At 41.0% G+C, this 12,779-nt stretch overlaps 1 protein-coding gene across 19 annotated transcripts in view; it reads left to right on the forward strand.

Moving 5' to 3' along the window:
• The window catches only part of PTPRF (protein tyrosine phosphatase receptor type F), a 389,043-nt gene that overhangs the window by 124,513 nt on the left and 251,751 nt on the right, over positions 1-12,779 (forward strand). For all 19 annotated transcript variants that reach the window (XM_033000823.2, XM_033000824.2, XM_042803813.1 and 16 more), the window contains one exon: positions 10,222-10,383. In XM_033000823.2, the coding sequence (XP_032856714.1) occupies positions 10,299-10,383 (85 nt within the window). In that variant the 5' untranslated portion in view covers positions 10,222-10,298. The remainder of the gene's footprint in view (positions 1-10,221; positions 10,384-12,779) is intronic.

Here is a 12,779-nt window from a genome sequence, read left to right on the forward strand (position 1 = left end):
CATATCCCATGTATGTGTGTGCCAAGCTGAATGTACGAATTAATCTTCCCTGCTGCCTCCCAAGTGTAGAAATACCAAAGTAATTGGACGTAGCTACATAGCTGCCATGCACTCAGTACCCTTGGCTAGCAAAGCATGCCTTTTCCACTAACTAAAAAATTGCTGGATATCAAAAGCAAAACCCCACATACATTTAGCATGGATTTTATGGTGGATGAGGGTCCATGGGAGGTAAAGGATCACACAAGGTACAAAAGGCAGCGAGAATTGTGCAGGGGTGGTGATGTGCCCAACTTACCTGAGAGGTAATGTTGTTTACTTTTGCTGTATGTTTTGGATTTCTTTCTGAGGTTGGGAGGGGCAGTCCTTACAGGTTCATTAAGATGTGCAGACTATTTTTAGCCACCCACCTTTTTTCAACTTTCTAATCCAAAACAGGTGGGATTGTGCATCCTTGATAAGGTGGCAGACAGCATGGATCTGCAGCCATGTGGAGCCTTCCTATCTGTTGTCTCTTCAGCATTTGTGTGTGGTCCACACGTGAGCTTACTTGCAGAATGAGTGCATGAAAACGTGAGTGTGGAAGCAGGTTTTGGCCTGTTTGACTTTGTGGAGTCCTGGGATTTGCTTTGTGGTGTGAAAAATGGAAGAAGGCTGGTCTGTCCAGAAAGTGTTGGATTCGCTGCAGCCTTGATGCAGCTGTTATCTCGGTCCCTCTAGCCAGGAAGTAACTAGGAAACTACTGCTTTGATCTGCCAAACAAAGAAGACTTGTAAAAATATATTAATTGATTTTCTTCCATCAATCTGTTTTGAACATACAGCCTCAGATCTGAGTGAGACAAAATCTGATGTCTAGATGTTTTGTGTGTCTCACTGTACAGAATGTGATGCAAGAAATCTGAATTTAATTTTTAGCTTGAAATGCTACTGAAGGAGAGAAATTGTATTTTTGAACTGAGAATTAAGACTGACTTTGCCACCATTAATTCAGGATTTCTTAATTTACAGACCTTTGGTTTCATCATCTTCAGTAAGCATTATATTACACCTATGGCTTGATTTTTATTTACAGCCCTTTAATATGACTTGGGTAATATGTAGTATATGCTACCTCAGAGGGTGTTTTCTTTTGCCAAAGCAAAGCAAGGGGGTCTGAGTAGAAGGAAGGGGAAAAAAAAAGGAATAATCATAAATTTAGCATCTTATTACAATAAGCTTGATTGCGTCTTGGTTTCTTTATGGTTACAGAAGCAGTTTTCATTTTTCATACAGAAGGCAATTGTGTGAAACTTGTGCTTTCATAGTTCCTGCTTATTAGTTGCAAAGGGAATTTCTGGGTTCTGTCTTCCATGGTAACAGCCAAATGCCTCCAGAGACAGAGGACTGCAGGATGCTGGGGGCATTCTGCACCGAGAGAATTTAGTTTAATAAATGTAATAAGCCCATTTACCCTACCGGACTGTGTTAACTACCTGCCTATAAACTAAGCATACATAATGTTTGGGCAAAGGTTAGAGAAGCAGTTTGTAGGAAAGGCTAGCTCCATCGCACACCAAAGCTGCAGCTATTCTTATTTTAGCCCTCAGTAATGCACAGAATAATGGGGTTCAAGCAGTATCTGTGGTTGAGACAGTAATAACAACTATGATATAATTAACTTCAAAACCCTTTAGGAGAGAATAATTCTGAGATCTAGTGTTGAAAATGTTCACAGTTTCACAAGACGAGAATTACAGAAAGTTTAATTGGATATATAAACCCTCCAGTAGGGCGTAAGTTGCCTGCGAAGTGATGGCACTAGAAAGAAGCCAGTCTCGTGGCAGATGGCCGCTGTCTTCTCCTGCGCGGTCTTTGAGCTGGCTGACATAGGCTGGCTGGGTCTGATGTGGTGGTGCTGCTCCTGTACTGGTGATGGCCATGTCTCAAAAGGATGGCAGATAAGATGCGTTTGTGAACTTGCCACTTCACAGGCCCTTGGTGGACCTGTGAGAGTTTATCTTCTCTGTTGGCACGATCAAAGCTGTGAGTCCTTTTTACTTGATTGCTGCATGTGACAGCAGCTTTGAGATGGTGGGTGGAGGCTTTGTTGTCAGTTTTCCAGAGCCTAACTTAAAATAACTCCAGACACAAGTAGTCGCTCTATGTTATTTAATCACCTGTGTATTTGTCAAGCTGCTGCTGAGGTTAAAGCTGTTTGTAGAATCCTCACGTATGACTTCATGAGTGGTCACGACTGTGGTGCTCATGGTGCATGAGTATGGTCATTGAGCTTGAAGGAGCCAAGATGATGATCAAAATGTTGAGAATGATACTAAATTTCAGAAAGAACAACTTAAAAGAAAGTGAACAAGTTACTCAAAGCATCTCTAAAATTAAAATGGGAGAAAGTAAGAGTAGAAGAGAGAAAGGGGAGGGGGGAGAAGTGAACCAGTTCCTTGATGTGGTTTGAAACCAGTAGCGGAACATAAGAAAGCAAGCTGAGAAAAGCAGTTAAATTAGCAAGACTGGGAGTAATTCATGCTAGCTACATGGCAGGTTTGAGAAGCTTTTTGAGATGAAAATTTGGAAACCCAGCTCCCAGGTATTAGTAGTAGAGTGTATAAAGTGTAATGAGTATAAAAGGAAAACTGAAAGAACCAAGGCAGGCTTTGAAGAACTAATAACTATACATAGAAGATAAATCATTTAGGCAAATCAGTGCCATTGTCTTGTGTGAAAATTGGGTTTACAGGATGATGAGAGGTTAAAGATGACAATTAAAGAACAGAAGGCTACTGCCAAAAAGGGAAGCTATTACTTTGTGTTAGTTTCTAACTTCTAAAAAATTGTGTGGAAGACTTGGTACTAGTTTTGTGTCCAGTTTTTCTAAATATGAAAGATAAGCAAATTTCAGAAATTGAGGTCTTGGCAAAAGCAGATGTGGAATAAGCTACTAATCTGAAAAGCATTAAGTGGGCAGATCCCAATAGTGTGGTATGTTATGTAAAACATAACTGAACTTCCAGCTAAAGTAAGGGATTTTTCATTAAAAAGAGCCACTTCTTTTTTTTTTTTTTTCACAAGTTCTTTTATATCCCTTGTACTCTGACTAAAGCAAGAATTGCTTATAAAATAACAGAATACCCAAAGGGTCATGTTATTGTAGCGTTCAACTTGCATGGATTCTGCAAAGGAAAACTGTTCTAGTAGCTGCTTGACATGTTCAAACCAGAGAATGGGTTTACAATTTGTTCAGATTCAAGGAGGTCTCTGAAAAATTTCTACACTGCGGCTGCTAATGAAGCTAAGTAGGCACATAGATAGAACAAAACCATTCTTATAAAGAAGAAACTGATTTAGGTTTGAATTAGGATTGATTTAAGATTTAGTTTGGTCTCAAGCCAATAGACACCATGCAAATCCCTGAAGGGAAGGAAGGACAGATTATCCCTCATTTGATCAATCATTTGTATTCATGCTGTTTTGGTTAAAATTAGTTTTGGTGCTAAGTGGATCTTATATCTGTTCTGCTTTGCCAGTTTTGTCAGTCTGAGAGATGCAGAACCAGCATGTTTTGCATTGCTGGAAACAGATGCAGGAATAACAGTACCACAGCTGTACAGTAAATAGCAGTCAGCTGTGTGCGTTGTAAGCAGCAAGCCCAGAAGGACTGTGTCTCTCAGCTCTCCCTCCCTCTAGTTTAAAACCTTCCATTCTACATTCTGGATGTGTGGAACTTGATGCCAAGGAGTTGAGGTTTAGGGGAGAGGACTTGGTACCTTGTGATATTAATCCTTACACCTTTTTCCGTTGTGCTGAATGCACGCCTGTAATGGCATGGTCATTTGTATTAAGAATACAGTGTCATGTGTGTAGTAATTTATAGAAAAAGCACAGGAATTCTTACTTCATGGAAGTGGCTGAGCCATGAGCACGTTCCACGTTGTTAGTGGAGTTTGCTGATAGCTAAGGAATAGCTGAATTTCTTTTTAATTTTTATGGGATTCTCTACTGCCCTGGGTCTTTAATTCATGCATCTGGTTGCACTGCTGGGCCTATTCTGTAAGTGTAAAAGACCTCTGTTGAAAGGGTGATATGCAATAGTTTACTTCTTTTAAGGAGACTTTACAGCAGGCATTAAGAACCTATACGCTTGGGTAGGGTGATCTACAGTGATCTGTATTTAGTGCTCACTGTGAGTGATGGCTGGGCTTGTGAGGCTCAAGGCTGATCTATATTTTAAGTGGATGTTTTGACTTATCACCGTAGTTATTTAAGGGGGCCTTTCATAGTCGTTGTTCCAGTGGAAAAAATCCTCCTTTCTATCTAGGATTGTCTGCAGGCTATGACACCTTCAGAAATTAGTATCTTCAGAAGCAAATGTAGCCAATAAGGCTGACAGGAGTATCCAAGCTGTGCTTGTTGCATCCTGCTTAAAAGCTTCTCTTTTTCTTTGCTCGTCTCTTTGGGTCAGGTTGTGTTTGTGTGTTCAGGATCACGAAGATCTGTAGCTGGGCGGTCTTCACACTTGTATTTTTAATGCTTTGCCAAAATAAGGAGAGTATTTTTGTAGTGCTTCTGAATCGTTCTTGCTGTTGTATGTATTTCCCCCATACCAATCTGCCTCTGTTCAGTTCCAAACCACCCTGCACTCCCCTAGATTATGGGATATTTTGGGGTGTTTCTTTTTGGTTTCTTTTTTCTACCTCACTTTTAATTTCCATTCAAACAGATGACAGAACATTTTCCTGCTGGGGTCTGTTCTCTATTCTGTGTTTGTTTTGTTTTGTTTTTGTTTTGTTTTGTTTTTGTGTTTTTGTTTATTTTTTTTTTCTTGTTTGGAGAGTTTACTGAGAATATTAAACTTACACTTTCTTTTGCTCTGTCTCATTCCATTACTTACAGTTACATGCCTGTGGCTAATTATACTCCTCCACTCCTTTCTTGATGTATGTATCCTTCACGTACTTACAGATGGTTATCAAATCCCCATCTTGCTTAGCCAGTCTGTCTAGCATTTGTGACTTGACAGAGATTTTTATCCTTCCTGGTTCTTGAATTGCGTTGCTCATCCCTTCTCTCCAGATGGTTTGAGAGTCTTCAAACTGATGCTTTAGGCCTGATCACACCTGGGTCCTGGAGGTGATACCTTTGCTCATGTAGCAGTCACTTTAGCTTTTGGCCTTTTTACTGTATTGCAAGTTCATATGAAGTTCCTCCCTAAATCTATGCTAGTGTTGTCATCTTCATCTATCTCCCCACTGAATCTCTCTAATACATTCCCTGTATGTGGGAGTTTAGAGTGAAATGAGACTCATTTTGTCTTTTTTGGCCATATTGCTATACTCCCCAAGTCTCTTTATATTATATTTCTCTCAGAAAAGCACAAAGAAATCTATGCTAAAGGAATACTAATGTAGTGAAGTGAAACATTCAGAAGTCATTAACTTATAACTATGCTTCTACAACTTTTAATGTGTGCAATATGATGATCTTGAATTATATGGTGTGTCATGGTTTTCTTCTTCCTCCTTCAGAGCACAGATGAGATGTTATATACAGAGTGAAGCAGCTGAGCTTATAGCCAATTATTGTTCTCATTTTTAATAGAATAGCTGCCTTATTGCTCTGTGTGGCATGTGCCCCTCTCCTTGCTCTGAGAGTTCTTGACTACTGTAATTTGTGTGACACCCTGAAGTATTGTGAAGACTGGGTCCCTCTGGTGCACTGGTTCCCCTTCAGGGTATTTGTGTAAAATACAAAATTGTGTAGGTGTCTAGAAGGAAAATTGTGTTTCATTGTGTGTTGCACATGCAATAGAGTTGGGAGAAGATGATGAAGTTTTAACCCCTTCTTTACTATCATCTGGGTGGTGTCCAGTTGATATCATCTGACCTGGATCTTTGGGCTCATGTTGAGAATGTTTAAGAAGTTTTCACCTTGAAAAGCAAACAATTGTTTCAGGTTTCTTAATGAAAAGATACTCTAATGTCTTCGGGTCAGATAAGGACATTGCCTATGCACTGGACTTACCTTCCTTCCCTGTAAGTTTATGAAGAGGCTCTCTTAACTGTGTTTCACAGCAAATGCAGTGCCAGTAGTCACACACAGAACTGAACCTGGCAGTTCTGCAGACATACAGGGCTTCCTGGAGAGAACATTTTTGAGCTGACTTGTTAGATACTTTGCTTCACAAAGTAGCTTAAACTTAAAAAGCAATTTCAGTGCAGTATTTTTGTCCTTGGTTTGGAACAGGCAGGCTTACTTTGGGGATACTTTTCTTCACCATGCCGTTCATGGCTAGTGACCCACGTGACACTTGCTTCAGTTCAGTTTAGCTTCCAGAAGAGTTCATAGAGGACATGAGCTATTCAGTGCTGGTTTGAAATTCCTCTTGACTCTTTAAAGTTGACTGCTTTTTCTAATCTCTTTTCTGTCTCCTGTGGGACATACTCATTGCCAGAATTTCCTAGTACCATATGAGCTGTTGGTATTATTGGCTGTGTTTTAAATGAGTCCAGCTTTTTCTCATTGTCTGAAAGAATCAAACAGTGTGCGTTTCAAAAATTTTCTCAAGACTCTCTTTTCCATCCACCTGCCCCAGAGCAAAATCAGCTATATTTAAATTGTTTGCTATTTTTTTGTTGTGCTTTCCTGCTTTCTAGTTTTCTGCCAAAGTTCTAACATTGAGTTTGGAGCAGAGGCAGGAGTTCAGCTTGCTAAACTCAAAGCTGTTTTTACAAAGCCATCTGGAGTACTTAGCCTCGGCTTCCTTTTGGGTTGCATGGTCTAGAGTTTATAATATTGCCAGGGCCAGATGCAGAAGTAGCAGTGAGAATGTATGTGTAGCACCTTGTTCTACAGTGTCTGGGCTCCCAAATGCAATATTAGTTGTGAGATGCTGCCAAAGCAGTGAGATTAAAGGAGGCTTTCAAATGAAGGGACTTGAGGTCGTCTGGTACACAGGAGAGAATTCCAGATGCAAGAGAGCAGCGTGAAGAGGCATGAAGTTGTTGGAGCAAAAGACATACCAAGAATCTTAAGAGCATTGGTTGGTTGTTTGCTGTTGGACTTGATTTTACCAAAGCAATGCTGACTCTGTATCCGTTTAGCTCGTTACCAAAATCTACCAACATTATTTGGTTTATAGCTACTTTCTGTCATAGGCTGCCTTTCTGCCTCAGGAAAGGAAGCCTTTAACATTGGTTCAAGATGGCTGTTCAAAACTGTCAGTAACACTGGCTTTCTAAGGGTTAACTGAGCTTCAGCTGACACCCTGTCACCTTGCTATTGGGTTGTCTTGTTGTGGGAGAGCACATCGATTCTAAAAATGGGAGAATTGAACTACTGGGAGAGGCTTTTTTGTATTTTCAATTTCAGAATAGAATGACAGCTACTGAGATTTATAAAATTTTAAAACATTCCAATTTAAAGGTTTTTAAATATTGAATGCAGACAACTTTTCCATAGGTAGAGCAACCACAAAAAGAGGAAGTGGCCAAGTTTGATCCTGTATAAGGGCCAGAAGTGCTCTTGTAACTTTGGAGGGACAGACAGCAGTCTTGCATAAGAAAATCTGACTTTTCTAACGGATGTTAAATTATTATAGAGCACTAAACAGTTGCAAAAAGATCAAGTCTATAAAGCATCTGGTAGGGTAACTGACAATTCATCAGTTTTGCATGGTGCACGTAGTATGTATCTCAGGGGCTTGAGGGGAAAGTTATAAATCTGTCAAGCTTGAAACTGGAATGAAGCTTGATCACATTTGCTGCAAGAAAAGAGAAATCAAGAGACACACCTATTCTTTAGCAGAGGTTTTTGTGTTTCTGAGAGTTACTCTTGAATAAGGGCTGTGGAGGTGCCACTCACATGACTTCTGAGCAATCTGCACTCAAGATACACAATTAGATCAGGCGCTTTTGTTGTTAATGGAAGTGAATGAAAGAGGAAAAACTCTATGGAAGCTATTCATCCCCGATCTGGTCTGGCACATGCCTAAGATGTTTTCAGTAACACCTGTAAAACTAATTTTCTGTCCTAATCTGAGAGAGTTTGACACACATCATTAGTTTTGACACAATTTTGACCCTTGGTGTTCTCCTCCCTGCTATGGCCCCCCCACCCCTCACCCCCAAGAGTAGCCTCTTAAGATTCTGGCTGCTGTGGAGCCAGATATAATGCTACTTAAAGTGTGCTTCTGTGGGTTTACTTCTGTGGGCTGCACAAATTAGCACTGTACATGCAGAATTCAGAGACATAATCTTCATTCTTAATCCAGGCACTTCTTCCCATTCCCATGTGGGCCGTATCTGGAGAGCTGGCTAACACTGGGCAAACTGCTTGGGGACTGAATGGAGTTTCCCACTTGAGTAGAGCTTATGCAGCTATAAAGATACAACTATCTGTATCTGTCTCTGTGGTATACGACATGTTAATGGTGCTTTTAGTAATTCTTTGGTGAGAGATGAATGAGGATATGGAGGTTGGAGTGCAGCAAAGAGAACTGAGTGTGTGGCTGGTACGAAGAGCCTCTTTTGCAGTATTCAAAATCTGGCTGCTGAGCTTACTTGGATTTATGTTTTCTCATTGAGATAATAAAAGCAGGATGAGATGATCAGTATTCTCTCTGCATCTAGGTTAGAACTAGGTTATTTTGTAAAGTATTTTCAGATGTCTTGGCTGTAGAAGACATTGCATAAATAAAGATTTCTGTGTTGTGTGATACAATGTGTGAAAAGATTTACTGTGCAAATACAGTAACAGAATGGAGAAGAATCATGATCTGCTGTTTGTTAGTATGATGCGATGTAAATATTTGCCTAGGTAGATTCCCTTGAGATTTCTTGTGGATTTCCCTCGGCACTGTCATTGCTGGTGTTCTTTGAGCACTATGTTTTTGTCAGAAGTAAACATGTTCCTAACATGTGATACTTCCTTCCATCAAAACCTCAGTGGTTGTCAAAAAAAACCCCAACAAAACCAACAAACTACCATGACACTTCCTTTTCCAAAACCCCATCAAAATGCAAACATACCTTTGTAAGAGCAGTTTTTAACTCATGTTTTTGAAATGTCTGCCAACACAAGTAAGAGTGGTGGGTCGCGCCACGTACAGCCTGGGCACTTGCAGATGCTTTGCTTTAGGCGTCCTCATGGGCACCACTCGGGCTGGCATCTGCCAGCGTGAGATTTTTTTCACTATTAGTGCTGTGTTGCCAACTTTTGGTGACTCCTGCACTTTAGTGAAGGAGAATCTCAACTTTTGAACGAATCTTACATTGAGATTACGTTTGAGATTCTTACATTGAGATGCCCAGCACTGAAAGAGTGAGGCCCAGTCCCTGCTGAGCATTGTCACTTTGAGGGAATGGAGCTTGTGAGCTACTTTGAAATCTGTCTTAACAGGTAGACCTTGGACTTTCACGTGCAAGTAAAATGAATATATTCTCATGAAAAGAAGGCAGGTATACAGAAGTTGCATTCTTTTAAAATACCTCTCGTTTTTTTGTTAGGTTTCAAGGAATTTTTTGTATTTCTATATGTAAGCAGATGCCCAAGTTAAGCCAATTTCCAAGATAACTTGCTTTGTTTTGGAGGAGTATCCAGTCCTCAATCCTTTCAGACAGTCCTCCTCTCCATTTTTGCAAGGTTGAAGCTTAGGTGTTTGCTTTGGGTAAAGCTTCTCTCTATAGACACTTTTCTTAATAACCTTTTATTGTGACTCTAGTAGCCCTGTGAACTGACAGCTGAATCTGTTCTCCTGCTTGGTCCTGTTGAGACTTGTCTGGTGTACGCCAGCCCAGCTGGATGGGCCAAACTATGCTTAACATGTAGTTGACTGCAAACCACCCTACCTATGCCACTGATCATGTCTCTGTTGGGCAGATGAATGAGGAAGAGTTATATGAGCTTAAGAATATTTCTTGTATTGTAACATTCAACCTTCAGAACTATTTTCTGTGAGTATGAACAACTAAAGAATGTATTAATAGGTCATAATAGAGGCTGGACATGAAGATAAACTTGCAGATGGGCATGCATTTATGCCTCATGTCCCCTGAAAACAGCTTATTGGATATGAAGACATAAATGTGGAGCTCTACTGCTCAAGTGGGAAAGATAGTTAAATTTAATTTTAAAGGTATCTGTAGCTGTCCTTACAATGTGGTTTGGTATATCAGCAGTTAATGTGTGTCGTATTTGATCATTTTCCTTTTCTTCCTCTCTTGGTTTGCAGGAGTAAGTCTGTGTCTGTAACACTGGATGTACTGACCGCTTGCCTCAGGCTGAAGAGGACTTGCTCCAGTTTGGAATATGGTGCCTAACTTCTGCGTCCCAGTACTCACTGTGCCAGCAGCCATCCTCTGCTGCTTGATGCTGCCTTTAGCAGGAGCGGACAGTAAGTAACATTCAGTTTCAGAAAGCTTGAATACCTTGCAAAATTGCTTTCAACCAATATTAAATCTTCTTGATTTGTACTAAGGTACTTGAGGACTAAAGGACAACCACCCCCCAACCTTCCTTTTTATTTTCCAGTGCACACAATGCAGATAAACAGTATGTATATGAAGGGGCAGAAGTAGAACTAAAAAGACTGACAAAATTTTTTCAAGCACAGGAGGAGTTTCTGTAGTAGCTGCAAGATCAAAACATGACAATTTTATTTCTAATATGTACAGATGAGTAAAGAAAATTGGGGGCGGAGGAAGAGAGAAGTATTGAGGTCACAGTAATCCCTGTTACTTTATTGTCCTTGTTCTTTTACCAGCTCTTCTAATTTGTGTAGTACTGAGACATCTCTCCTTAATGCTGTTGGGGAAAGGGTGTGAGCTTTTATCTTTTAGTGTAGCTTTCCTACATCTGTATTTCAGCAGAAGTGGAGTCTTAAGATTTTCTTGTGGTCGTGCTTTAAGCTGTTGTGTCCATGCCTGTTGTCCAGATAGTCTTACAGTGCTGCTGTGACTGGCTTTGATTAGCCCCATCCAGGCTACGGAGAAAGCTGTGCACAAAACACTATTGTGGACAGACAAGAGTAGAGAAACTTGGCTGATGCTGAACTACTGAAAATACCTTAAAGTAGGATTTTCCAATTGAGTGAGTCATGCAGAGTGCAGGAAAGCATGTGGGTTCTTTGCATAGTCTTGGTTTTCATAACTCGTGTATTTGCTAGGCTATTCCCAAGTATTTGTGCAGCCCCCCTCCCCTTTTTTTTACCAGTAACCAATTTTTCAGTGTCCAAATGTTTGCACGTTCATTGCAGACTCTGTTAGTTGTTAATACTCCATGCCTTCGAAAGCACCCAGAGCTCCTGGGACGTTCAAGTTGGAGCAGAGCAGTGACCACGATGCACCTCCTGAGCTGCCATCAACCATCTACTCTCACTCCGACTTTAGTTACAGGGCTTATAATTAAGACGTAATTTTGTGAAAGTTGAAGGAGATCATGATACGTGTTGGTAGGAGCCTGGCTGAATGGAGAAAACAGACTGGGGGCCCTAAATGTCCTTGCCTAAACGTGAAGGAGTAAATTTGGAGAAGCTGGAGAGAAGAGTGAAGGGGGAATGTGAAGAAAGATACAAATTCACAAGTCACTAAGGATGACTTCCACCCCCAGTGGATTAGTATGTATTCTGTTTAAGTCTGAGCTGCCCAGTTAAACTGGGGGCAGCAGCTGTCTTCTACCAGAGCTGCTTCCCTGGCTGCTGGTGCTTCTGGCAGATGCTTGTTCAGATCACTATGTCTACACACTCTAGTCCATTTTGGAGTCTGACACACAGAAGTATATGTTTAATTTTCTGAGGTGTATAAAAATTCACTGAGGTTCATTATCTTTATCTTGGTCCCTGCAAAGGAAAGAAGCATCACTCCATCAGGTGTGCAGAAGGTGATGGAGCTTGAGTTGTCGTATGACAGTTCTTGGCCTGAAGATAACTTGCAGTAGACATGGTTTGCTAATTTTGTGGAATACTTCCACCTGCTTAAACGTAACAGAATTGGCCCTGTTTTACTGGCCCAGATCCAAATATTGGTGTCTCAGCTGTGGAACACTTCCGTGTTGAGAAGCAAGCGTATCTGTATGTATGCTGCCTTCTCTGGTGCAGGCTGACTCTGAATTACTTTTTCCTAATCTGGAAGGCCGATCTGGAGGACAGCGACCTTCTAATCACCACAGCCACCACAGATTAACCAAGAGTTTCCTAGGATGGAAAGTGTTGATCTGTGTATTTTAGCAATTTACAGCTTTTCTATTATCTTACCCCACTGAATCTTGCCACCGACTCTCAGTGACAGGGAGCTGTGCGAAAGGGCCTGCTCTGTGTCTCCGCAGGGGGAAAAAAAAAAATCATCCCCAAACATTGCATATTTCATGTCCTCCCATCAGTGATGCAGACGGGTAAGATGCTGGTTCAGGACAGCAGTGAAAGGGCCAAAGGGGAAGGTATGATAATATATGCACACTGGAGTTTACTGTAAAAGCTAGAGAGGGATGCTGTGTGAAGGGAGCACTCCATATGCATAGTCTTCAGTTTTTTGGTCCCCTAAGCGTCCTGTTGGCTTGAGTCAGAGCCTGTTTGTTTACATGGATTCTTGATGTAATATGGCTGTTCCCGAGATTTCACTGATTTTTCCATATCTGCAAAGCATTCCTACATTTCCCCAATTAAAAGCAATGTGATAATGGGAGCAGAGTTATCCCTGGAATTCCTGGAGTCAGTCCCCAAAATCTCTTTTTATAGGAACAGTGAGGATCGAGGGCAGGGCAGGAAGGCTGGGGACTGGCTGCGCTGCATCCCTG

This window comes from Tyto alba, unplaced genomic scaffold (assembly GCF_018691265.1).
Source record: "Tyto alba isolate M040663 unplaced genomic scaffold, T.alba_DEE_v4.0 Super-Scaffold_1000006, whole genome shotgun sequence".
Lineage (NCBI taxonomy): Eukaryota > Metazoa > Chordata > Aves > Strigiformes > Tytonidae > Tyto > Tyto alba.